The sequence below is a fragment of the Antennarius striatus genome, chromosome 1 (genome assembly GCF_040054535.1).
Source record: "Antennarius striatus isolate MH-2024 chromosome 1, ASM4005453v1, whole genome shotgun sequence".
Taxonomy (NCBI): domain Eukaryota; kingdom Metazoa; phylum Chordata; class Actinopteri; order Lophiiformes; family Antennariidae; genus Antennarius; species Antennarius striatus.
The window spans coordinates 19,432,089-19,459,837 of NC_090776.1; the positions used below are offsets into that span (position 1 = coordinate 19,432,089).

The 27,749-nt window shown below is 42.9% G+C and overlaps 3 protein-coding genes across 16 annotated transcripts in view; 1 reads left to right on the forward strand and 2 right to left on the reverse strand.

The window, feature by feature from the left end:
• plekha7b (pleckstrin homology domain containing, family A member 7b) overlaps positions 1-9,062 on the reverse strand; it is a 42,023-nt gene extending 32,961 nt beyond the window's left edge. For 2 of the 12 annotated variants that reach the window (XM_068322588.1, XM_068322483.1), the window contains exons 1-3: positions 8,766-9,043; positions 8,585-8,661; positions 8,403-8,460 (exon numbers count right to left, since the gene is read on the reverse strand). In XM_068322588.1, coding sequence (XP_068178689.1) covers positions 8,403-8,460; positions 8,585-8,661; positions 8,766-8,848 — 218 coding nt within the window. In that variant the 5' untranslated portion in view covers positions 8,849-9,043. Of the gene's footprint in view, positions 1-1,731; positions 1,958-8,402; positions 8,461-8,584; positions 8,662-8,765 lie in introns of those variants that run through there. The other 10 variants (XM_068322511.1, XM_068322491.1, XM_068322519.1 and 7 more) reach the window with 8 other exon arrangements.
• A 3,213-nt stretch (positions 9,063-12,275) lies between these two features.
• On the forward strand, positions 12,276-17,937 carry nucb2a (nucleobindin 2a). Its single transcript, XM_068342771.1, has 13 exons — positions 12,276-12,336; positions 12,647-12,787; positions 13,585-13,692; positions 13,777-13,909; positions 14,330-14,433; positions 14,670-14,855; positions 15,013-15,103; positions 15,189-15,247; positions 15,322-15,414; positions 15,501-15,590; positions 15,695-15,865; positions 15,949-16,009; positions 16,083-17,937. The coding sequence occupies exons 1-13, from the start codon at positions 12,313-12,315 to the stop codon at positions 16,292-16,294; spliced, it is 1,473 nt and encodes a 490-aa protein (XP_068198872.1). The 5' UTR covers positions 12,276-12,312; the 3' UTR covers positions 16,295-17,937.
• A 548-nt stretch (positions 17,938-18,485) lies between these two features.
• caprin1a (cell cycle associated protein 1a) lies at positions 18,486-24,573 on the reverse strand. 3 transcript variants are annotated; one of them, XM_068342563.1, is made up of 17 exons: positions 24,424-24,573; positions 23,220-23,354; positions 22,865-22,927; positions 22,659-22,745; positions 21,813-22,054; positions 21,619-21,701; positions 21,357-21,515; positions 21,223-21,272; positions 21,047-21,130; positions 20,804-20,965; positions 20,462-20,570; positions 20,277-20,338; positions 19,997-20,128; positions 19,635-19,791; positions 19,365-19,553; positions 19,175-19,281; positions 18,486-19,067 (listed from the first exon to the last, which is right to left on the reverse strand). In XM_068342563.1, the coding sequence occupies exons 2-17, from the start codon at positions 23,352-23,354 to the stop codon at positions 18,963-18,965; spliced, it is 1,926 nt and encodes a 641-aa protein (XP_068198664.1). In that variant the 5' UTR covers positions 24,424-24,573; the 3' UTR covers positions 18,486-18,962. The 3 variants fall into 3 exon arrangements, with proteins under 3 accessions (XP_068198664.1, XP_068198578.1, XP_068198746.1); XM_068342477.1 differs by having other exon boundaries at positions 21,223-21,275; XM_068342645.1 differs by having other exon boundaries at positions 18,486-19,071; positions 21,223-21,275.
• Between the last annotated feature and the right edge of the window lie 3,176 nt (positions 24,574-27,749).

The following is a 27,749-nucleotide window of genomic DNA, read 5'->3' on the forward strand; positions in this document are numbered from 1 at the left end:
GTGTGGTTCCTGGAACGCAGTAACCACGAGGAACAAGGGATCACTGTACATTCCTTTGTGAAGACTGTATCTGGTTTTCCGGGGGGGGGGGGGCTGCATCAATTCTGCATTACGGTCTGAACTATAGAGGCATCCTGCATTAAGCGTGTTTATAGAGGAGCATCATCACCAGCGTGAGGGATCACAGTTCTGCTGACATCGACACAGCAGTCAGTGACCTGGATGGTGAGGCACTGCAGTGAGCATCTCCACCCCCCCCACCACCCCAACCCAACCCCACAGAAGTGGGAATGCATTCATTTAGCCGCAAAAGAGGAGACTTTCCATCATGAAAAAACTCCACGAACAACTCCGTCTCCTGCAGACACGCCTCCCTAGCAACTATGTTAGCAACGCCATTCCATGTTCTCTGATGTGTCTGATGGGACAGGGGCGGGGAGGCTCACATGTGCCCCCCCCCCCCCCACACACACACACACACACAAGCTTCCTGGTTGTGTGAGGTCGCCTGTGAGACACAAATGATGATGATGATGATCCCTGTCACGCACTGAGGCGTCCAGTCATTAGAAACTTCCTTTTTCTCATTGGACCTAAAACATACATATGACCAATGAACTGTCACGATGTGATTGGTGTGTTTTAAACCCAACCCCCCACCCCCCAGAACCACACACAATTAAACCACAGGTATGTAGCATCATTGATAACTCCTCCAATCCGTGTCCTTTCGGTGCATTGGATGTGATTTCGCTCTGGGACTGATGCGTTCCTGCCGGCGGAGCGTTTTCCCTGAACCGGACCCCGTCTCTGCTCCATCCTCTCTGCAGTCATGCAGGCAGAATGCAGAGCAAAGCAGGAGGAGGGAGAGCTGGGAGGAAGGAGGAGGAAGAGGAAGCCAAAGCCAGCTACAACTTAAACATCCCACATCGTGTCACCGTAGAGAATGAAAGATCTTTTTATATTCTACAGCCCGTTTTGTACCAACTACAAACCCATCATCATAATAAAACATCTCTTCTTAACAACCTGCAATCCCACGTCTCCTTGGATACGGTATTATTTTACCCCACACACCAGGAGGCCACCCCAGAGATTACACCGACAGTATCTGCAGGTATTAGCCTGGTCCCACGGGTGTTAATCCATCTCCGCTCACCTTAGCATCTCATTAGCATAACACAACAGTCACGGCACGTGCACTGCAAGTTAAGACCTCCACATCGGACCGATTGTTCGATCGCGCGTTTGACTTCTGCTGCAGCAGCTCATTGTTCTGCATGGAGGAAACCTCAACATGCATGTTTTTAGCTGCACATTTCTTGGTCAGACCCTGCAGATGTGTCACAAAATATGAAAGCAGGACAAACGTGTAACAGAAACAGAGCAGGAATCCAATCCTGATGACAAGTCCACGCTTTCACAAACAGAAAGCAGGATCCTGAGAGTTCAGCCCGACTGACTATAAATAATAACACAACACCAGATCAAGTGAACAGCTACGACTGCAATGGACAAACAGTCTGAGTACTGAGTTTACTCTTAAATAATGCTCCTATAATAAAGATATGTGGAAAAAAGCATTTACAGCAGAATTTGTGGGGTTTTTGTTAAAATTTCATCATTCTAACACCTTATGTCTTATAATAAAAACACCTTTGATTCATCCTCCTCCTGTTCTTCTACTCATATTCCAAGCCATCCCATCCGTCTTGATGCTTATCTACTTACCGATGCAAAAGTTTTAGATGTCCAAGTCGGTCCAGATGCTGAGGGGAACGGTGGACAGATGTCTCCTCTGTGAGATCTGTGCTTGGTGGGGATGGACAGCTTCGCCTGATAAGGAGCAGAACTGCTGCTTCAGCCCTCTCTCCTCGCCTCTCAGCACCGAAATCCACTTAAGACTTTCCATGGAGTAATAAAACCATAACCTCTTTGTCCGGTCCCGACAAGGGAGATGGAGACGGAGGGAAGGGGAAGGGCCAGCTCTGCCGGAGCGGCATTAACTGTACTGTGCTGTCCGGTCATGTAAACTGCTGACCTCGGCGTCTGACGAACCATCGGATCGTATCCCAGCCTGGCCGGGGGGGGGGGCAGAATGAACCCGAGAAGCCGGCTCAATAATCCACAGACAGACGCACAGATAAGAGCAGGGGGCTGGACCAGGGGGGGTCAGGATCAATAGGTGTAATGGACAGCCTGGTCAACAGTTATGCTTCACTCTGTCACCTAGAATGGAATGCTCCCCAATCGTAACGCAGGGTGGGGACGGCGTGTACATACAGAGGAGGTGCAGAAACAGTTAAAGTTAAACAGTCTGTTTTCATTCATTTATAGTTATTTGTTTCTAACTTAATCCTGAGTTAAACCAGTTTTAGTGACTCAATACAAAATAGACTCAAACTCAACAGTAGCCTCTAGTGGCAACTGGCACAACTGCATCCTCTGACAGTCCTCGTTCCACTGCGAAAACGTAACTTTCTCACACGATCAAAACTTTATCAACAGCTTGAAAACTGATCACATCTGAAACCAGACGGCATCCAAACAACAAAAACTCCCCCACAGAACCTCATCCTCCCCATTATCGTGGATTATTACACCTAGAAGGAATTATATCTTAATATTTTAACCCCCATAACGTGACTCAACAGTGAATTTCAACGGGAATTATACATGAAATCAGAATTTAAAAAAAATCTTATAAGAATTAAGAACTTAAATCTTCTGTCTTGGATCCAGATGATTATCAAAAAACTATCATCAAAAATCCACTCTTGACTTTTTGAGCTATCCTTCAACAAGTTAATTATCAAATCAAACAGATATAAAAGAGGAAAACTTAGAACCGATGTGCTCCTGAATAATGAATTAGCCTTAAACCGATCAGACGTCAGCCTGACAGCTGTGTTCGATAAACGCTGCAGCGAGAGGAACTGTCTTCACCACAGCGGTAACACTTTCCATTCATCTTTTCCACACTCAATATTCCGTTAATGGGAACGGCGATAATCAATCAGGTCATCTGCAATGAGAAATATCTTCCAGCGCTCACACACTCCACCTGCAGAAGAACATAAACTTATTGAAGCGTTGAGTCATTCAGACAATAGATGATACACCTAAAGGAAAATGTACCGAGTGAACCATCATGAAGCGACCCCCCACCCCCGTGGATATAAATTCTATGATCTGGTGATAAACGTCAAATTCATGAGCTGGAATAAAAGTTTTACGATTATCTGTCAATCAGGATGTGACATCATTTCCTGTTCTCTCAGACACCAACCTGATCGATCAATCAATCGATTGATTGGGCTGAGATTAGAACATCTACCCCAACAATGTGAAGTGGTTTTATAAAAGGAGGATAAAAGTTTTTCAGATCCAGTCCCCGGAGACGTTCGGATCGCTTCTGCTCCGTCTGGAGGGAGGAGATCTGACTCTGCAGTGGCTCCAGCTTCTAACAGAATGCGGCAGAAAAACTGTCATCTGAATTCAATCAAGGGGGGGTGGAAGAGGGGGTGGAGGGGGGGGTGGAAACGACTCGTGTGCAGTGGAAGTAGCCTCAGTAGCCACATCTGTTTCCTGCTTGCCCCCTCCACCGGCCGAGGGGCAGATGCGAGAGCAGGTCCCCATCTTGGCAGGAGGAGGTCATTGGGAGGGGGTCACCTAAACGGGAGGGGGTCACCATCCACTGAACATTCAGGGAGTTACAGATTGGAGACCCCAGACTCTCAATCTGCTGTTTCATCGCTCTGTTCCAGCAGCGCCGTGGGTTTAGTTCGACATCAGCCGGGACATGATGTGAACAACCCGGCTCCTTGTATCAAAAGACACCGCCTTAAGGAAAAGCTGGAGAAAGACAGACATACGGGTTCGCTAGCTGGAGACGAGGACAGGTAAACGGGGATTATCGTGCGTTAGCACGTCGCTCCTCTCTGGATTAAAGAACAACGCTTCAAAGAGAGAATGTGTGTCTGCAGGAGGAAGGAAACCAGGACTCTGTTTTTACGATGATGCAGATGCCCTACATCTCCTCCACGTCCTCCTGATCTTGGAATGCAGTTAAAATATTCTGTTTTTTATTAATTCTGTGCTAAAAATTCATCGAATTCACGAGTTAAGGTACAGATAAAGACTTAACAAGACAGTCAGAGACTGCAACATTCCTGCGACATCCCTGAATTCAAAATTTTACCCTGACCTATTTTCATAATGGTCGCAGCAATGAATTCTATATTGTACTATCGAGTATTAGGCTTTTTATTATATATTTGTAAGTTGACCAGTATACTGTAGCAGACAGACTCAGGACAACCTACAATATTGTTGTGAGCATTAATTTTTATTTTATTTTTTTTACAAATGTAAATGTTTTTAATCCTTTTTACAAATTTTTTTTTTTAAATAATTTTTTACAATATTTATACTTTTATTACCTTAAAAAAGGTGTTTAAAAAGTGCAAATTTGACCTTGACCTAGTTTTCAAGGTCAAGGTTATGATCTAATTTTCATCCTTTGCCTCCCTTTTGTTTCGTCTTTCTATCTTATCCGGTTCCTGAATGTACAAAAGTTGAAATTTGACCTTGACCCAGTTTTCTCAAAATCAAAAAAGTCATCGTCTCATTTTCATTCCCTTTACCGCCCGAGTAATGTGCTTTTTGTTTCATCTTTCTATCTGCAACGGTTGTGAAGATATTTGGTGGATGAATGGACGAACACACGAACACTGACAATTACAATCCATCACCGCTTTGAAGCGGGATGTCAAAAGCGGGATAAACGTGATGACGCCGGACCTTATCACATAATAACGACCCCCTCTCTTCATTTCATCCAGACAGGAATGGGCTCATCCATCTGGTCGTCTCCCATCGAACACGACTGTAATGATTTCTATTTTCTGATGAAGGTCATCGTCTCCACAAAACAGCTGCAGGGAAAACGCTTACCTGTGTATATGAGCCGTATAAAAAGACCCTATCGATATAAAATCACCTGACGGTGACGAGTGTCCAGGAAAATGTCATCACATGAAATGAATCACAGCAGGGGAGGAGTCCATGTCTCTTTTACATGTTTATTACACGTATACATTTAAACTGTGGAGGTTTGAAGACCACGTCATGTTTTGAAGTACGGATTTGCTGTATTTGCAGAAAAAAAAACATAATTAAACCCGCATTAAGATAAGGGTCTGTAGAGATATTAGACTTTTTTTAATCCTCTAATGAAACTCCTTGCTTACAAACTCTTAAACCAACTCACAGATAATTAACGCGCTCTCTCGATTAAAGATAATCGACTGATTATCAAATACAAGCCAAACGTCAAGAAAAAAAGTCTGTAAACGGGGCGTGGAAAATCCTACAGCGAACAATGTGAACTGTGTCTTCACTTGGGGGGGGGGTCGCTTTCCCCTCAGGGAGATATAGGGTTGCATAGTTCCCAGGTACCAGTGAAGTGGTGGCGAGTGCACCAACCTGAGATTAGATCCATTAGGATTCAGTTTGGGATTAAAGATCCATGAATGTCAGAAATTAATCCTGAGACACTTAAACTATCTGTTATTGGTCGATAATGAATTCATGGACTATAAATACGGCCAATCATAAAAAGCACATCCTCCTTGTGCTCCAATAGAGTAGGTTTTGAAATCTTGTGTGACAGCCAGGACCTGTTTGGGTTGGATTGACCCGTCCCAAATCTACACGGTTCAGTAAATCGATTAATTAGGGTTGAGAGTATTATCATTACTTATCTGAAGGTGACTTTTATGAGGAATCATTAAATCATTTGACCCATAACATTTCAAAGAGCTGGGAGGGAACTCAGTAGAACAGATTCTCCCTGAGGTACACCCTGATCCATATTCCAAATATTGATCCAAACAACCGTCGAGCTACATCAGGAAGGGACCAAATCCACAATAATCTGAATCATAACATTAATAATCTGCCTTTTAATCTGGATCCGCTCCAGATTTAAGTTTTCATCCAATCTGCTTCACTGACCACCATAGAAAACCCAAAGAGACATCGTCTGTTTCCTTCTATCAAAGACTTCTTCACAGTCTTACATTAATTATCAGCAACCAGCACTTAAAAAGCGTCTTAAACTTGTTTTTGATGGATGAGTAAATTATTCAACCACTTGTTGCAGCTCTGGATGAATTATTGAAGGTAACGGACGCTCAAACTGTTGGAGGATCCACATAAATCAGTGCAAACAATTGTGCAGGTCGGCCTACAGGGGGTGGGAATAAACCAGGGTTCCGCCACAGAGGCAGCGTCGGAACAATCCTCCCTTTGTACCTCGGCTCGGCCGAATTCCTGCATCAACACACCAGCGAACCTGCTGACCGTTGTCACGGCAGCAGCGTGTGAACTTCAGGCCAGCCTGGGTTTGTTTGTGCTTCCTGGACACAGATGAGAGGAGATGGACGGCAGAACTCTGGCCGTCCTCCTGGAGCCTGATGTTTACCTCGAAACCAAATGAAGGTTTGTTGAGGAAAGAAAATAAACTCTCCTGAACTATTAACTGTCCCTGAAGTATTCACAGGAATTTTAAAACACTGAGACGCAGCCAGTTATGATTCAAAAAACAATTGTAATCATTTTAATGGAGGTGAACGACAGCCACGGCTCACATTACTTCACCATTTATCTGGCGGGAGCTGGAGCAATCTTCACCATCTTTGTTGGGGGGGTTGAGTTATGCCAGTAAACTTTAATCATAAAATATCTTGGGCAAAATCTGTGAAGATATTCCTGAAGAGAACGTTGTTTTTTCTACCAAACTGAAGCGTTTTGTAAGAGTAGAGTAGAAATGAATCAAACAGGAAGCGCTCAAAGAGGAAAGATGGACTTCACGGCGATGCTTCCTATAATTAACCCCCCGACACAAGAGACCAGAACAGAAACCTGTCGTCCAGGTGCACCATAAATCAAACGCACCACCAGAGACGCACCTCAGGATGATTAAACGATCACATTAACTTTAATCCCACCCCAACATTGGATTGATCTACCAATCATTTACGTCTAAGGAACTATCCGATAGTAGGGATAGACTGGTTTAAGGGTTAAAATGAAGACAAAGGAGTCCAGAAGAACAGGAAATAAATTAGTCTGGAACACAAAGAATCAAGAGGCAGAATCCTTTCACCGGCCGGCGGCGCAGCAAGTCAACCACGAGGCGACCGACCGTCACGCTGTTGTGTTTTTCTGGCTTCTTGTACAGGAAAGGAACGTGAACCGGGGGGGAACATTAGGGCAGCCTTTATTCTGAGCATAATTCAAGAGTCGTCAGCAACACTCAGGCGACCTGAGAGAGTTTGACGAGGGTTTTTATAAAGACGATGACGAATGGAGGGATGGACACCCCTTAGTCTAACGTTTAGAATTGGATCTTTAATCGCCCACGTCCAGAACGCTACAAGCCTCAGGTTCCCCATCAAGACTTTCACCTCACCCGGTGTGACCCCCATAAAATGACTCTAATGACTCCAAGGATTAGGGGGGGTAACCCTAATTCTAACCATTCCCAAAAGCTGTAAACCCAGTTCACGATCGTTTTCAACAATCCTACCAACAAACCAACAAACAAGCCAACCAAACCCTGATGAAGCATTACCTCCTGTCTGACGTAAATCCTCCAAATGCTGCCCTGAGGGGGGGGTAAAACTTCATTATAAAGCCCTTCTGTTTGGAACAAATGGAGCAAACCAAACGGGCCGTGACACGACTCCAGAACCTTAAATAAGCTGTGGTGGGAGAACTGGGACGCTTCACGGCCAAACCAGTGCAAACCAAGGATTTTAAGAAGCTTCAGCAGGATTTATCAGTCGGTTCTGATCAAAGTCTGCAAATTAGAATATCATGCACATTAATCCTGAGTCATCAACACACACACACACACACATGAGGGGCGTGTTGGTGCGGTAACGATTAGTCGGCACCTAAAAAATGCTGATGCGTGAAGGACGGGGGCATCTGGGCAACTTCAGTGTTGGTCAGTGACTTTGTAAATCCTTCAATAATGTGATCATAGCATACATCTCTGTCATCACATGGACACACCCCTCACACACACACACACACACACACACACACACACACACAGAGAGACACACCTATGTAATGTGGAGAGTAGAGGTCCTGCATGGAAGATGTGAGGAGAATTTTAATGCCCCCCTCCGTCCTGTGCCACTCTCCACTCCCCACGCAGCCATCCATCCATCCATCCATCCATCCATCCATCCATCCATATGATGTGAGTCCATATGATGGTGCGTTCAAGGCACGCGGGACGTCAGCGAACGATAACGGATTGATTTAGAGGCTAACTCAAAAACATCAAGTAGAAACAGCTGACGGTGACGGAATGCGGCACTCACTTGATGAAGTAACTGGCCCCTTCGTCCGTGAAGCCCTCTTCCCATCCTCTTGGTAAATCTGTGAGGAAGTAGAAAATACAAGACAGTGAACGCACCACCACGGGCATATCGAGAGCATATTGCGGTAAAAATAAATAAAAAAATAAAGTACAGTAATAAAAAACGATAACGTCCGCCGGTACCTGAACGTATCATGTGTCCCGAGTTAACGGGCTCACCGGAGCGCGGATGGAGCCAAGTTGTGCTGCGACTTTTATCACTGGAGGGAAAACACCTGTTACTGGTCGGTAATGAACCTCATCTGCCGCTTTATGGGGCATTTACCGTCACAATTAAATAGAAATAAATAACAGCCGCGCTCACTTGATGAAGAAGACGCGTCCGTCCCCGCAGACCCCGTAGGACCAGAGCTCCGGGAGGCTGTCCCGTCCGAGCGGCGCCGCCATGATCCCCCCCCGTCCCCCTCTGCTCCCTCTCCGCACACTTTTCCCGGCAGCCCGGATGGAGGTCCCCCCGCTAGGGCTGCATGGTTTTAAAGGGGACGAACACAGAACCGAGTCGAACCGCTCCCACCAATCCGCTTCATAACGGGTTCGGAGCCGAACAGGACCGGGAAGCGGGTCCCGCGTCTGACCGGAGGGGACAAGTCCGACCGAGGGGCGTTAATTAGACCCGATGCGAAGACTCGCAGGCACGGAGCCCGACCGTGACCGGGACGTTTCGGGACGGTTGTGCTCTGTGATGTTGTAAGTAGTAGAGAAAAAAAACATGAATAAATTATAATATGATTCTACTATAATATTATATTATAAAATTATAATATTATTTTACACATGCAGCAAGATTTAAATCCTCCCTATAATGTGATTGGATGGTGTGTTGTGTGTAAATAAAAAAATAATAAGTTGCCATTTATGAAAAGGTCAACGTCAGCCAACACACACACACACACACACACACACACACACACACACACACACACACACACACACACACCTCGGGACAACCAGGTGAATTCTGCTACTGCAGCTCAGGTGAGATCTTACCTGGAGGTTTGATGAATCAGATATTAAATTATGATGACACAGAATAGGGGGGTCAGGGTATATTGTGACCCAGTTACGCCTGTGTGCATTCTGAACACATCATGTCATCGTGTGGGAATGAATGAATGAATGTTCTTGTGTGAATTGTCCGGGAAGCTTTATGAATCCTTTGCTGCATCACGCTTTGAGGACATGGAGCCTCCCTGACCTTGGAACAACATAATAATGCTCTGCATCAAAAAAATAAAAAAAACAAGACCTGCCCATCTTACCAATGCTGCCCATAAACCCCAACGGGTCTGGTGAGGGCAGGTGACATCCAAGGTCACGGCCGTGTTGATACTGAAGTTATTTCACTGAACAATCAAGACGGGAGCAGCCAAGTCTGACTTTATCACACCAAGCTGTCTTATGTAAATACAGCATTATTGATATGATGGTATCCATGTAACTGTGGGTGTCAGTCAAGGAAAAGGTCAAACCACTTAAGCATGACCTGCAGAAACACCTGATTATCTGGTGTTTACCATGACATGTAAATTACAGTAATCAGTCATCCTGTCCTCTGTGAGTGGATAATCATTCTGTAAGTCTACTGGTCGACAGGGAGCAGCTAACATTAGAAATTACATTTTTTATTTGTCTGCAGAAACATCATTAAAACTCCAAGATTCTTCAGACGCGAGTGAAAGTTTTAATTCCCTCCAGAAAAAACAAAAAAGTGCAGCTGCTGAAAAATGGATTTAGTTCTAATGTGTCGTCAAAGTCAGATGTTCTGATGCAGGGAAAACATATTTAAAAATAGGCGACCAGTTAGACATGTCATTTTCACACTTAAAAACATAGCAAATTTATATATTTTAAAAGCATAGTTTTATTCAAACTACATAGTATTGAACACACTATGTTTGAAACATTTGTAAATCCTCCCTGTATTATAGATATTACAGTAGTTGAACTTGGTGTAATTTTTAGGCACCAAAAAGCTGTATTCCACAGCCGCCCCAGCTCAGTGTAATATAGGGTAGACCCCAGAATAAACATCTGGTTTCCCTGCTATTATATGACCTTGTCATGAATTATCATCATTCCCACTAAACACATACATCCACTTATAGCAACATGGTCATTTACACCCAAATGCACACATAGTTAATGCGCAGTTTGCTGCAGCTCTGCAGTACGGTCTGCTGCTGCTGATTCCTGCCTCTTGGCTGCCAGAGGCTCCCAATGCAGCAAGGTGACTCAATGCTATTGTCCTCCCCTCAGAGAGGCTCCTCCTGCTGAATCACAGCTCTCTCTCTCTCACTCACACACACACACACACACACACACACACACACACACACACACACACACACACACACAAAAGACCAGCATTGGAAATTACAATTTATTTCTCCTGAATGTAATTCAAATCGACCAAATTAATAACGGTGTGGAATGAAATTCTATAATATATTTTTTCACTATTCAATGCATCGGTGACGAAAATGAACTCCCTCTATGTCATAGCATTCGTTCATTTTCTGAGGCAGTGATTAATTAACTCACACCTCATTGAAATATTCCAGCTCTACCCACAGAGCAGGGGTCATACATTTAGTCATTAGTCAACTCAAAGTAACATGTTCATTTAGTTGTCTTTCTGTACCTGCGTCGACTTTCAAATATCCCTTCTTTAATTATATTGTTAAAGCTCTTTTTAACAATATAATTCCAAGTTATCCAATCTGGTTCAAGTATTCAAATATGACCGCTCATTATCTCCAATGTCTTCCAAAACATTTCACCTGTTAAGTCAACTGGAAACATGTCCTACAGTACAGTACATATACAGTATGTCATCCAAAGTGTTTTACAGTGTCGTTTTCACTGATGGGGGAACTTATATCGTCCCAATGGCATATTGTATTACACCTACACGACCTCTCAAGCCACAACCAATCAAATATTGATTCAATTACTAATCCATGACAATAAAGTTTGAAATAGTTTTACAAGTAATGCAGTTTAAGCTTGCAATTAATTTGCGCCACCTAGTGTCTGAAAAGGGAACTGCAGTGACATTCGGTAAATGACTTCGAAAACAATCACATCATCGATTCAAAGAATTTTTATCTTATGAGATATTACACATCTTCTCTTTTATAGTTAACAATACCAAGCGAATTTGAAGCTAATTCTATATTATTCCAATAAAATATCATAAGTTGTTATCAGTAAAGTTAAAATGCGGCCCACCTTAAACCTGATGATACATAAACACACCAGAAGTAATAAAGATGCATCATAATTTTAAAACGTTTCACTGGTTATACTTAAAGATATTAACCTCTACACATGGAGCAATTTGATTATGACGTTAATTAGTTTTTTAATGATTGTAGCAGCCTGACCGATATTAATAGAGTATTGTCTGTTTACTGATGCAGCAAAATAAACTTTAAAAAATTATTTGTAAATTCTATTGTATCTTTCTTTTTCACATTTGGATTAATGAAGCAGATACATGTGCAATGTTATTGTTAAAACGCACTGGAGAGGGTGCTTGATAATAACTGTGATAGTAAATCGTATTTTTTAAATTGTGAAAATAATTTTGCATGAAAATGAGCGGAAATTACACTAGAAAACATAAAATGTAATAAAACACAACTACCGCCATCACTCCCGTATCGTGCGTCGCCGCTCGCTCGTTCGTCATCATCTCGCCACGTACGATTCACCTCAACCTAACTTGCTATGTTATTGGACGGACAGCCAAATTGACCAATGGCATGAGTTGTGATCACGTCTACAACCTACCGCTGCTGAGCTGCTCACGACTGACAAGTTCAGCTGAACGGAGGAAAGCAGAAGTGATGAGGTCCGGGATTCACAATAAAGTGAGTAAACAATGGATTCCAGTATTTATGGAGGTGTTTCACCCACCGGTGAACGTCATCAACACGTAACAGTTGCCGTACCGCTCGCACCGACAGGAGACACGACTACCTAACAGTGCTTGGCTCCCATTAGCGGAACCTATTCGGTGGCTAATACTAATGCTAACACCGCAGCTTCCTGTGGAGATTATTCGCCGTCAGCGCAGGCTGGGGGGGGGGGGTTGTTGGAGCGACACCCCACGATCCCTGCGCACACACCGCTGCAGCTGATGTTAAATACCTACCGACATGAATTATCCTGATGTTTCAGATGTGCTGGAGCCGGGCGCTTTTCACCGCGGGGGTGCTGCTGCTGGTCCAGCTGCTGTGTGTGGAGGCAGTCCCCATCAGTATGGATAAGACCAAAGTGAAGGAGCCCGAGAAGTCCCCCGAAGAGCCTCCAGCTAGTGTGGTAATAAGACAGGAGATCCATGGACAGTCGGGTTTTTAAGCACAAAAGGAGCTTGAAGTAAAAACAAGACTCACAGATTTATGTCACAACCTGTGACGAGCATTTTAGTGTTTCATTTTATATAATCTATAAATCTTAATGGACAGAAAGCAATCGAAATCTATTTGAGTCCTTATGGTTATCAATGATGTTGGTGACGTGAGCTGTTTCACCAGGAGCAAAACCAATTGATCTTGTTTAAATCAGAGATGTCCAGATGTCTATATTTAAATCACCTCGCTTACACATTCTGCTCAAAAGTTATGACCCCAAAAATCCAATTTTTATCTATTGTAACAGGACAAAAGCAGCAGATGTTGTAGCGTCTGAAGCACTCAGATTGTAGTCAACTACGATCGCCTCAGGGGAAGGGCGTGTTCATGTTAAACGTTGAAATATTAGCTTTGCAGAGCTTAAACAAATACCACACGGATCCCATTTTGGAGTAAGAATGCAAACACCTGCAGTTTTATGAGGAAATGATTTGAGTGTTAACCACGAAGCAGCTGCAGCATATGGCGATTTCCACAAGGCACTAATACAGTTTAGAGACATTCATGGTAAAAGCTGTTCTCTCTGCGTCAAACATCTGGGCAAAGATCTGTTAAATTGGTCAGCAGACGCACTTAATCTGTTCTCAGTGCATCAGCTCCTTCACAGTGTCCATTATAATGTACTTAAACATTACGCGGTGACGTATCTGTGCCGTATTACCTGCGGTTTTAATAATCTGACATGTGATTCATTGCGTTCCACAGGACACCGGGCTTCACTACGACCGCTACCTCAGGGAAGTCATCGATTTTCTGGAGAAAGACCAGCATTTCAGAGAAAAGCTCCACAACACAGACATGGAAGACATCAAGGTGAGCTCCTTTCCCTTTTCTTTAGTCTTCCCAGTATTGTGGAAATGTGATTTATGTAAATGAAATGTTTTATTTATTATACAGCAAGGGAAGCTGGCCAAAGAGCTGGACTTCGTCAGCCATCATGTCAGAACTAAACTGGACGAGTTGAAGAGGCAGGAGGTGAATCGACTCCGCACGCTGATTAAGGCCAAGCAGGACCTCGAAGGAGGGAATGGTGTGTTGTATTTTGTTAGATTTTTATTTAAAGTAAGATGTTTAAGTGAGTAATGTTAAATATATTCACTACAAAAAATATCAAAGTAGAACAAATGAACAAACGTTCACAAAGTTGAGTGTGAAGGAAAAAACTGATAGAGATTAATCCAAGATATCATTGGGAAAATCAAAGGCTGCTCTTTGCCCCAGATGTTGTCAGAAACGGATTTTAATGCTCCTTTAAAATTAAGAGATTTTTTCCATTGTATTTTAAAGTAAAAGGAGATACAATCACTGAAGTTTGGATTAGATGATTCCTTTTCATCGCTAATAGTAGTTTTTCCGCTGCTTTTATGTTCATAATATTATATTTAACCTTCACACAGTGCATTAGATTCTCTCTGTAAAGAAAGTGTCGTGTTTTTATCTGCCTGCACAGACATAGCGGTGGACCATCAGGCTCTGCTGAAACAGTTCGAGTACCTGAACCACATGAACCCACACACGTTTGAGGTGGACGACCTGGACCGGCTCATTAGATCGGTAAATCTCCTGATTATTGACACCAAGACTAGAGGGGGGGTGTATATAAATGTGATGTTGTCACAGCAGTTTGGTTGTTTCGGATGTCGGAGCATCCAGTCAGCACAATACAGACCACCAGGTTCAAATCATTGTTTATAATTATTAGATAAAATGATTTCTTTGCATTAAATGAAACTTTTGCAATAAACTAAGTGGATTTTCAATTTGGGTAATTTGTTTCCCTCTCCATCAAGGCCACTAAAGATCTGGAGAACTACGACAAAGAGCAGCACGATGAGTTCAAAAGGTACGAAATGATGAAAGAGCATGACAGACGTGAACACCTGAAAACCCTGGACGAGGAAGAGAGGAAGAAAGAGGAGGAGCACTATGAGGAGATGAGGAAGAAGCACGCCGACCATCCGAAAGTCAACCACCCGGTGAGCCTGAAGGCTTTAAGTTGTCTTTCTACTAATGACAACACTTTTTGGAAACGTTCCCTCGTGACTATGGGTAGTCACAACTACCCATAGAAATGTGGGAATGTGTTAATTTATCCCGCTGTAACTGAACTGAAATTCCTCTTACCTGCTGCAGGGCAGTCAGAATCAGCTGAAGGAGGTGTGGGAGGAAGCAGACGGCTTGGACCCTGAAGATTTTGATCCCAAGACCTTCTTCAGTCTTCACGGTAAGACCTCTTATGATCCATTCATCCCATCCCAGACAGCTGTGTGCTTCCTCACCTCAGTCTTCTTCGTTTCTCTTTAATGCAGACACTAATGGAGATGGCTATTTCGATGAGCAGGAACTAGAGGCGTTGTTCACCAAAGAGGTAAAGCCATACCACCTGAAAACATTTGTGCATCTCTGACTGGAGTCTCTAACTGTTCACTCCTGCGATTTTAGCTGGAGAAAATCTACGACCCCACAAATGAAGAGGACGATATGATAGAGATGGAGGAAGAGCGGCTACGTATGAGAGAGCACGTCATGAACGAGGTAAGGTTACACAGAGCCTTCCATCACATACAGAAGTTTTTTTTATTTTTTTTTAATAAAGGTCTTTGCTGCTGTTTTCCTCCCAGGTGGATTCTGATAAAGACAGGCTGGTCTCTCTGGATGAGTTCCTGGTTGCTACGAAAAAGAAAGAATTCTTGGAGCCGGATAGCTGGGAGGCAAGAGTCAATATATATTTCTGCTTTTAAAATTAATTAATATAAGCCTCAAAACAATTTGTAATAAGTAGGACTGTAATAAAGTGTTGCGTCCACTTCCTCAGACCCTGGAGCAGAACCAGGCTTACACAGATGAGGAGATGAGGGAGTTCGAGGAGCATCTTGCTCAGCAGGAGCAGGACCTCAACCTGAGGGCCTTTGACCTCCAGAAACAGAGAGACGACCTGGAGAAGCAACAGGAGCAGCTGAACGCGCAGAAAATCGAGCTCCAGCAGGTACGGAGGTCCACCGTCGTTTGAGATGCTTCAGTTGTGGACAGAGAAGTGAGAACAGCTTAAACAAACTCGTCCTTTTGCAGGCGGTGGAGCACATGGAACGGCTGAAATCACAGAAAGTAGAACCCCCCCCAGACGTTCTAGGTGAGTTTGGATCACACCATTGTCTTTCAAAGTTGTTTTATTTCTTGTATTAAAATGATTCTCTTTGCTGCAGTGGAAGGAAACGCCATCCCAGAGACGCACCAACTCAACCAGGAAATGCATCGTGAACAAGGTCTTCAGTCACAAGCGCATCAACCAGCTCTTCAAGATACACTTCAAGAACACCACCAACAGCTAAATCAAGTTCCAGTCCAACATGAGGTCCCCCAAACACACCAGGAGATGCCACCAGGAATACAAGACGGCGCACAAGGCCAGCTATAAGGACGCTGTCAGAGCTCGGACCTCTAATCAGACACTCCAGTGTGCAGAGGAGCAGAATATTAGGCCTCCTGAACAAGCACGTTTTACTGGTTGGGAGGACACTTCAGATTAAGGAACGCAGCACAAAAGGAACCCCCTACTGAATGACACCAGTGTTAAGAAATGTACTATTTGTTTTACACGACAGTTTCAGCCAACCAAGGATGTGCATCTTAAAATGTGCATGCTTACTTTTTTTTTTTTACACAACCACTCGGTAAAAGCTCATGAACATTGGTTGTCGTTTTCTCTTAATTATGTTTAAAACATTGTCCCTGCACCTCGCCCCTCCTCCATATTTGGTTGAAAATCCTTTCTGTAGTTTTTGCACAAATAGAAAAACGGGTGAAGAAATGGTCGCTTTGGTAGAGAAGTTGGTTGATTTTACAAACCATAGTTTTGAGGAGCCGTGAAGTCCTGAGGAGGATGGAGCGAAGAAGATTGGTCAAAGCCACCAAACCGAATAATGAAAAAGGAAAAAGCCCGGACCAGTTTCTGGCTGCAGCATCAGGAACCAGATCTGAAAGTTCTGGCATCAGGCTGAACATCCCTCACAGACCCATCCATCTAGGTTTTAAAGTATTTCCTGTTGAAGAATCTAAAAACAACTTCATTAGTTTGAGCGCCTCGGTCATCATGATTTCATTCTTTTAACTTTGACTTGGGAACTCAAACTAACCCAAAACCTTTTTATAAAAAGCTGTTTATGCCGGTAACTTGTGGTAAAATGTTTGTCGCTGGATTGAACCGACATTTAGAAACTGAGTGCAATAGATATTTGTGAGCTCATCTAACACTGAGCCATTCTAACCAGCGTACAGGATTCTGATACCCATTCAGGGATGCAGTCAGATGTCGATCTGGAGCCACGCAGGCCTTCGTCTCCAGCTGGCGAGTCAGCACATCGTCTGACACAGATGCCACCATGTGGCCGGCCGCTTGGGAAGCTTAATTCATTAAAAAAAATAAATCATTGAGACGTTTGCTTGAATCTGGTTGCTGTCAAGTCCTAAAAACAGATTAGAAGATCCTCATTTCTCATCACATGGTTATTGTCGTATAAAGTACAGTATTTTCTGCACTACAAGGCGCACTGGACTATAAGGCGCACCTTCAATGACCTATTCTAAAACATTTTTCATATATAAGGCGCACTGGATTATAAGGCACACTGTTGGTTTTTGAGAAAATTTAAAGGCTCTTAGGTGCGCCTTATGGTGCGGAAAATACTGTATGTGGTCTCTGAACGACGCATCTTCTCTGATACTCTTAACAGTATTGTGGACATGTTCCATTTGAGTCTACTCTGCATGTGCAAATGTGTCTAGCATATTAATTTATGAGTCGATCAGAATCGATCATGAATTTATTTGAATAATTAGATGTAAAGGTCATCTGGTGTCTTTACTCCATTAGCTGCATCAAAGTTTCTCATTCAGACTACTGCTGGGCTTTTATGTTTTGAGGTCTTTTAATTTACACATTTGACCTTATAAAAAGGGGCAATCTGGAATTGACCAGACCGAGTCTGATATTACCACTGTGTCGATATTGTCTGCTGAAGTCTTAAGTGTGGTATAATTAAACCTCTGGATTTACATTCAGCTCATGTGTTGTATTTGGCTCTAGGTGTGTAATCCCTGGTATAATCCATGTGATATTGGGGTTCGTTCTACTTGGTAAAATGGGTGCTGGCTCTCTGTACCCGTAGCTTCATTTGCAAGTCGTAAGATCAGTTTAATTTAATGGTATGGTATACATTCTGCCTGTTTCATTTGGTGTTTCTTTGATAATTTGCACAAAAGGACATTTGTTTTTGGCTTGCTGACTGATGCTGTTCACCTCATTTCAAGACAATAAAGCGGTTCGGACTTTTCAGCTTTGCGTAACTTTTTGTGATTACTGGAAATACCCGAACCCAAAAAAAGCACAAAGCAAACAGTCTGCAGCACAAACGAATCTCTGGGGGGAGAACAGGCCGAATCCAAACACATCTTTGTGTTGTGAGCGCCAAAATCTACACAGTGAGACCACCACTCTTTCCAAACCCCTCCCACCCAACAAAAACGTGAAAAGCATCCGTTTATGGAACAGAATCTAGAGCCTCAAAAGGAAACTCTCGCAATAAAGCAGTTAATCCTTGAGCGGAGGGTAGTAGAACACAATTTTATTGAAACAGTCTCAACCAATAACATCAGCATACAAACAGGTGATGGTGCAAGAGGTGAGATATGGGTACAAATAAAAAAGTTAAATGCGATAATGATCGAGAGGAAAAAGTGTCTGACAGCACAGGAAAAAGGAGGAATATCGTTCTCACGGAATCCGATCGACAGCGGGTATTTTTTGCATTTGTTTTGTACAAAAAATAAATTAATGAAATCTTTCAAGTTTACAGGAATATCTATTGTTTTATATCACACAGACGTGCTGATAAACCTACGTGTGGTGAAGTTCAGCATTTTGTGTTAAAACGTTAAGAGGATCTAGACAGACCGAAGCCGGCGCGCTCTGAGCAGCAAGCCGGGAGTTAAAATAATAAGATTACCGATGAGAAAGAAGATATTGTTATAAAAGTGAGTCGGATGGGGAGGGAGGGGGGAAAACATTCAAAAATCCTGAATGTTAATCATAGTGTGACGAGATGGTCTTTAGGATCGCATTGCTTGAGCGTTTCCTCGAGACAGACCTCGAGGTCCAGGGACGGCCCCCCTCTTGTAGCTCTGCTGATATCCTTCCTTGAAGAAGTGAAATAAATATTTACTTACCGTGTGATCTTTAAAAACATAAAAATAAAAGTACAGAAAGACACGTTCGGACAGTGACGGATGTGAGTCTTACCCGTTGATAGGCGTTACTGGAATAGTCTCGAGATGTGTTAAACTGGGTTTGGCCATAGCCGCTGCTGGGGGTGTTTGAAAACGGGGGTCGATACCCTTCGTATCCCCCTGATGACCAAAGACATCACAATCAACCAATTGTGTCGTTAAACAATGGTGACGCCGCGGAACGAGAGGCGGGAAACTCCTACCTCGAAATCCATTTGAGGAGCCCCGGTATCCGTTCATTACGGTGCGAGAGTTCCTGGGCCCCCCCCTGGAAAGAGCCCTGCTGTTGTAGAAGGACTGCCCCGACTGCCCGAAGCCTGCACCTGACGGCGGCTCCTCGTGGCCCCCTGCTGATGGCATCGCCTGGTCCTGGGGCTGAAATCCACTCACAACTGCAGAGAAATGAAGAATTAGTCCATCACCCCCCCTTGGTTCTGTTGAGTCAGCAGCTTTTCCACGCCCACCGCCCCCACCTGACTGTAACGTCTCCTGTGGGATGTCAGGCTGGTCCACGGTGCCGTCCGACGGGCTGAAGCCCGGTCCGTAGCCCCCAGGGAACGGAGGCGGTGGCTTCAGGGGGTCCGTTTGTCCATCGGTGGACGGGGGTACGGGTGCGTTCAAGTTAAACACCTGGGGGGGAAGGTCACAACAAGGTCACGCATCCGTCCCAACAAACATCTACAGGTGTTGAAGAAGAGGGAATTACTGTGGCGCGTGTTTGCATCACTCAAAGAACGATCAGAATAACCAATCAATCGATTACCCCCCCCTAAATAAACACACGGTCACTGCTGATTGGTTAACTGGTTAAACTGGTCCCGGGTGGGATGAGTACCGTTTGCACGGACTGGAATGGGGCAGCGTTGACATTGATGCCACCGGTGTGGGAGGGTTTGGAGACGGGTGAGAAGGCGGGGGACAGGGAACACGGGGCAGGGGAAGGCTCGGACGAGAGAGACATCAAGGCCTGGGGAGGGAGAAGGGGGGGACGCAGAAGGAGGAGAAACAAAAGGTGATTTTTGGATTTCCATTTCCACCTTTGACTCCATTCTACCTTATTATTTTCACACGGACATAACGGACGCCCGAACTGGGGGCGTGTCCTCTCCCCTCACCTGTGTGGACTCCTGTCGGCCAGACACGCCACCGGATTGGGGAAGTCTGGACTCGGACAGGGCTGTTTGGGGAAGAGAACACCAGAGTGAGTGAGTGAGGGGCGTGTCGGACGCGTCTAACAGGTGGATTCGACTCTCAGGATGTCCACAGGTTCTGACCCACCTGTTCAGATCCTGCTGCTTACCTGAGGGGCAGCCCAGCTGCTGCAGGTCCACCGTCTGGCCGGGCTTCATGGGCTGGGCAGACACGATAGCCGGGTCCAGAACCTGGCCATCAAAGTCCAGCATGGAATCCTGGGAGAATCAGACAGGCATGACTTTTTCCTCTGAGCTCATCCTGAGCAGCTTCTTTTATTTTCGGGTCAATTTAGTTTTAACAAATGCCCCATAAATACTGTTTTTAACCGTCTTACGAGATACTGTGTTCAAACTGTTTTCTTTGCACCTGCTGCAGGAATATAGCGCTGCAGGAATCGGTAAAGAACACATTCACTTTCCATCTCCAGGCCGGATGCGGCAGCTTTTACCTGCATGAAGTTGTACGTCCCCTGCATCTGGGCCATGAGGTCCTGAACAGCCTGTTTTCTCACAACCGGGTCGCTGGCTGGGGAGGCAGCGACGTGGCTCATGGGAGCAACCGGTTCCGTATCGAGGTGGGCCGGGGGCGGGTTCTGCAGGGAATTCACCATCTATTCCACACAGAGCGCAAGAATACAGAAAGTTGAGACGAACGCACGGCAAAATCAAAGACCAACAGGGTAACGGTCTACCTGAGCCTCCACGGTCCAGTCCTCGCCCTGCTCTTTGTCTGTGCAGCCGTACGTCGTCTCTGGAATGAACTGTCTGTTTATGAACTGCAACCCAAGAAAAACAAGCATGAATTACTCACCCCCCCCCAGATACGGGTGCGTGACTAAAGATTATGCAACTCCAGGAGAAATATCACCTCTGTGGTTTCCACTTTAACCGCTTCTGCGTATTTTTCAGCAGCTGATCCTTCTGGATGAAAGGAAAATATATTAAACAGAATAAAGACATAACACACACACACAGACACACACACACACACACGTTACTCACCAGGCTCTGATGGTTGCATCCCAGCCTTGGCCTCGGCCACCACAGCCTGCTCCTCCGGTTTCTCCTCCTCCTCCTCACACGTCCCATTCTGGTGAGTCTGCGCTCTGTCCAAGTAGCCGCTCAGCAGGACTTTGTCCAGCAGGTCCTTCAGTGACTTGTCTGGAACGACGGCGGGGTCAGAAAACCAGGCTTAACGACACGCATACAGACGATGTAATCACCTGTGTCAGCGGTGGGGATCACCAGCTGTGGAAATACTTACATGTGCTACCTGCAACAGCTTTGTCTCTACCCTCAAGCAGCTCCCACCAGTGTAGTGATGCCTCTTCATACTGAGCAGTCAATCTTTAAATTGCACAACAGGTAAAGTTTACTGTTTGGTAGAAAACTATTGGCCCTCCATTTTAATATACGGTATAGAAACTCTACAAACGCTTCAAACGGGGTCGCTCGCACCTGATGTCATTGTTCCTTTCTGGTCCCACCAGCTTGTAAAACTCATCCAGGGACGACAGTTCAGCTTCAGTCAGCAACGAGGAACCAGAGGCATCGAGGCGCTTGAGCTCCTGTCGGACGCCATCGTCTCCCAACTGGTCCAGTAGAAACTGAAGCTCCAGAACGGTCTTCAGCCTCCGCTGCTCCACCTCCTCCCGCTGCAGCTGCTCCCGTCTCGCAGACTTCTTCACCGCCTTTTGAACCTGAACACACACACACTAACGTCTTTCAGGCGTCCTGTAAGAAATGCTAAGATCATCAACACTTGTGTGACGAATCATACTGTTAGCAAAGGAATGGGAAACCGTAAAAACTTTGATCCACATTGCTGAAGTTACAGCGATATGGATCTCAGTTATAACAGGTTAAGAAACATAAAAATACAGGAAATTATTCCTGGTTGGAGCCGTTAAATGTTAATGATTTAACAATTAAATGATATGAGCTCAAAATAAAAAAAAAGGAGAAATTGTGTTAGGTTAATTCAGAAGCTGAGGGTAAACCAAATAGCTAGTTTTAATTTATTTGAAGTACAGCTGAAGGAGTCATTTGTCAGTTGTTAAATGTTTAAATCTCCACTGATATAAATGGATGAAAAAGAATTCACCAATTACGAATTCACCAATTAGTAAACGCCTCAGAGGTGTATTTAGCTCACAACATCAGCTGAGTGTAGATTCATTTGCTGCGTCATAATTGAAGTTAGAATCTGTCAGTGCTTATATTTGAATACAGACGGCTACGCTATGCTTCCAGCATTCACACCAAAATTACAAGTTAAGAAAACAATCATCGCTCAGGACTCACCTCTTGGCCCAACGCCAGGAAGCTCTTCTGCAATTCTCGAGCAAACTCAAGGTTGTTGATGATCTCTTGATACTTTGACAAGGCTTCCTTCAGGCGTTTCATGGGAGAACAAGAAGGTACAATTGTATATCACTGTGTTTGAATTTATTGTAGCAACTCCAATTAAAAAAAAATAATCAGAAGCTACAACTTCTGCTCCTTTTTACCAGCTGATCCTGATTCAGTCGTTCTCCTTTATTTTTCTTTTCCTGGTAGTCATCCAGTTTGGACTGGAGAAACAGACAATGTGAAATTTAAGAGGCTCAAATAAAAGAAACAAAAATACTTCAAATTAGATATTTGAGTTCAGGGACCATTTATTTACTGTACTTGAGCCCACATACCACTGTTGTATAGCAGAAGAATTAGTTCAGTCCTTTAAGAGATCCAGCTTATTTTCTCTTTGGTATATTATTATTCACTAATCACATTCACTCAACCAAAGCGTACAAATCTCACAGCTTTCTTTGGGTTATGACAGATTATAATATGATATTAGGATTTTTATTCCACTAAAATTACCTTTTTCTTTTCCATGTTGCGAACCTTCTTGTCCATCACGCCAAGTATCTGCTTCATCGTCTCAAAGTGACTGCCATTCCCCAGGTCTGGAAAGGCAGACTGGACAGCACTGTTACCAACCGTCACTGAAGGCATCTGCAGGACAACATATGAGACAGAACGCTGTAGCGAACGTACGGGCATGTGTTCCATGTAGGAGGATAAAAAGTCTCAAAAATAACTGCAGCGCAGGGAATGTTATGTTATAAGTAGTGCTGCTCTTATGATTACTAAATTCCAGGTGTTTGACCTCGTGGGAGGTCATCAACACCTCCAGAGAATGACGTCACCTTGAATCTATCAGAGGTGAATCGACAATAGATTATTCATGTTTTCTCATCCATAATAAACAACAACAGGGTGATTATTTTCATCATGGGATTCCAGCCTTTTATTGATATTATCGATAGGTCTAAAATACGAACTCTTATCAGATTTTCTTATTAGATTTTCTTGACATTAAAAACAGAAGTTCGATTAATTCTGTCTGGAGACAAGAACGTGTTGAAGACATCAATTAGCATTTGTTTTCGTTTGGGGAATAAAATAATTATGACTACAACAATAAATAGCGGTTAAGTTGCTAGTATTAACTAACATTAAACTAGCTGGTTAACTGAAGACAGAGACATAAAGTAGATTAGATCCTGAGTGAGGAAGTTAGCGCACATTAAAATGTCGGTTGTCTGTTCCACGTCAAAAACCTTATCGTCCACATACTTGCTAATCTTCCTGACAGATGTTAGCAACACGTAACTAAGACTAACCTGGTCTCAGATAATGTTAAACTTTTACATTTTTGTCCTATTTACAAGTTAGCCTTTCCCTGACGAGAGGTAAACAACGTCCGCTAGCTAGCATCGGTCTACTCGTTTAATAAACCTGGAACACTTGTCATCTCCTTGTTCTATTGTTAGCTGAGAAGCTAACGTGTCCGTGAACGTTACACGGCAAATACATAAAATTGATCCGATTTCATTTAAATAGTAAATAGACCAATACCTGAGGTGGAAATATCTATATAAATTACTCTTTTCTACAGCGTTTATAAAGAGAAATCCCGCTGCGACGACGCGTTGCAGACAGTCGTCTCGAGTAAAAAACGACCAAAGAGGATTTATTTTAACAAATAAAGACATTTTTCGGTGATGACATGGATTTCTACCTTTATACTCTTGTCTTCGAAGAGATTCCCTTTGTGCAATTTGACGGTAACTTTCTGACCGGCACAATTTGTAAGATATGTGACCGTATCTTTTAGTTTCAGTTCTATTTCTTCTAGAAGGATGCTCAGGTTCACACCATCCAATAGCTGACTAGCTGCTGCTGAGCTAACGGTGGCGGCTATAAGGACCCCTGGCTGACCACAAGAATGCCTGACAGTAAAACATGTTGTAGTACTGTTCGTATCTCATTTAATACGGTATACTCTACTAATTACGCAGTAATTGTAATAATTATGGGATTCTATTTTTGTTTAAATGTTATTTTCAATTCATGCATAAAAATGGTGTGATATATTAAATTATTTTGCAATTGGACAAATTTAGAAACAGTGACATTCAAATGAAAACCCTGTCATAAATGTGTATGTGTGTCTATTTGTTTGTTTGTTTGTTTATTACGTAGGCTTGTCTATTTAGTCAGTTACAGGTAAATTCTTTACAGATAATGTTCACTGAACAGGACTTCAGTGTATATTATCTGTAAATAGCTCAGACCAAATGAGATAATTCAAATACTGGTAAAAGCCTCCCCCCATAATAACTACAAGGCTAAATATTTCATTTATTTATTTATTTTTTTCAAATTAATTCTGCCCACATATTGGAATAATCCTATAAATGCTAAATACCCCCGATTAAACTAAAAGTGTGATCTAGTGTGTACTATCAATTTCCCTCCTGGTATTAGTAGTATAATACAGTATAATACAGTATAATACAAGTATAATACATTTACATTATATTTACATGATCAGCTAACACCTAAATCCCAGAATGACACAGGGCATGCAAATGTCAGCTTTCAGAATTTTATTGTTTGTGGATTATTTTGCGCCATGATGAACTTATTTCTTAAACATGCGTGACTGTAAATGTAACACACGCTGTAATTACTGAGTTTGAAGGGGGAAGTCTCCTTGTAATTGCACAAAATGAACAAAAGATGGCGCAAGTGTTCAATTTTACTGGTCAGGTGCAGGAAAACCACCTTAAGCGAGATGTTGTGTTCAGTACTACGATATTCTCTCGTGTTTATTCCCTGTTGTGTTACTAAAATTGTTTAAATAGTTGTTCTTGGTTTTTGTAGCTTGTCCTTTGGTGAAAATGGACACAAAAGTATGATAAACTGAAATGAAAAAATGGAAGCAACTACTGGATAAAGTTCTACATTTAACTTTAAATTGTTTTAATATTTTAACCTGGTTTTAATCCATTAGGATTCGGGTTCCTTTCTGATGGCAGGTACATTATGTCTAAGTGAGCTCCTGGTGTATGGATTTCTGTATGTCTCTGATCTGGCTGCCAAATAATGGCCCTGCATCCATCATCCATGCATCCATCATCCATGCATCCATCATAGCATCTTCGCTGCAGCATATTTGACTCAATTAAATATGTGCAGAGGATTTATTGTTTGAAAATCCACCAGAGCCCCATAAAATCTTTGGCCTATGACCACTAGGTAAGTACAGGAATTCATCTGCAGCCCTTCTTTCTTTTATTTCTACTGTCTTTTTCAAGTCATTTATCTTTGTCCGTGACCTTCTTCACCATCACTCATCTTAACTATGACAGTATCTCAAAAGAGTTTTTAGTTTTTTTTGATGAGTCACCAAAAATGCAGAGGTGAACTGGTTTGCTTCCAGACCTTTTTCCACTCACAGTCTCTGTCTTCAGTTAGACAACATTAATAATTCATAGGCCACATGTGTTACAGAGGTATTACAAGCATCACCAAAACACCTCCATTACTGCTTTACAGCTGGGTAATTATTCATCACACTGCAGTTTGAAGCTCCTGCTTTTTAAGTTATTTATTTATTTATTTATTTATTTATTTGTTGTAATAAGGTTGAGAAGTTTACAACACAGAACTCTGGTACAATCATTTATCAAGAGTCTCCAGTCAAGCCATTCCAGTAGACGATGAGCAGCGTTTATTTTTAGTTATATGTCATTTACTTTTAAGAGAAATGTATTTTTTAAAAATTGTTCCATAAATCTTAAGCATTTATTAATATTATATATAATATATAGTTTAAAAGAAATATTACATTTAATGTCAAGTAATATTTCAGTGAATAAGTTGATTATTTCCATATCTACAGCAATAGAATAAAGTCACTTATGGAACTCTTGTGTTTTTTCTGCTCGCATTTGCTGTTCCCAAGTTTAGGTTTCTTTTCGTTGCCAGTTGTTGATCTGAATCCGAACGCCACAAGAAAGACATGAGGATTTGATATTAATGGGAGCCTATTCAGAATTGATGATGTTGAGCTTAACTTCAAACACATGATTTGTGTATTTTATAGTTCAAGAACAGTTTGTGTAATTTATTTTCTTTTGCTATCTGTGAAGGCAAAAGTGTGTGTTTGATTAAAAAAAAGAAAGAACCAGAATAATAACAGCTTTAGTTTAGTGTGAAATGAAAGCAGTTATAAGAGAAAGTTTATGGGATTAATAAGACAGTTTATCAGTAGTCATGACCCGGATTAAATAGATTTTATTAAATGAATGGAAAGTATTTCTGTATTGTTCAACAAATTTGATTTGATCTAACATGAATAAAAACTCACATAAAACAAAATGTATGAGTTCCACTTTTTCACCATTAATGTTTACTCTTCTTTTGGTAGGAGATATCTTTTTCATGCATCGTTGCTTATTGACAGACGAAAAGGGAATAAAGTGTTTATTTAAAAGAATTCTTTGAATGACAGTGACCTGGTTTCATCTCCACATTTTAATGTTGAAACTTCTCCGACGCATAAGGAGAAGAAGTCTGTCTGTGTCGGTGGATGTTGAGCTGTCACTCTGAAGAATTCGCTGCGTGGTAAGATGGAGGGAAGGTAAGACATGACCTTTGACTTCCTGTTCTTGATTGCGTGACTAGTGTCGGCTCCCGAAGCCCAAACTTTAGGACCGGGTCAGCGCTAGCCTGGTCTGCTGTGTGATGGGAATCCAGCACACAAACAGATTTTATCTGGCAGCATGAAACCAGAGCAGACCTGGCACTTCTGTCCTGCAGAGTCTGGCCCAGGAGGCATCGCAGGAAATCAGATTGGGGATGAAACTCCAGCTGAGGCTCACAGACTTAGGAGGACTTCTAGAACTATATTTAGAAAAACATCTGTCAGTCATGCTCAGTTAGAAGAGCGCTCGTGTTTCAGGTACATAATTTGCAGAAAATGTCAGAACTTTCACCGCTTTATCAATCATCGGCTAATTGTTTGATTTCTTTTAGCATTTCTGCAGAGAAAAAAAA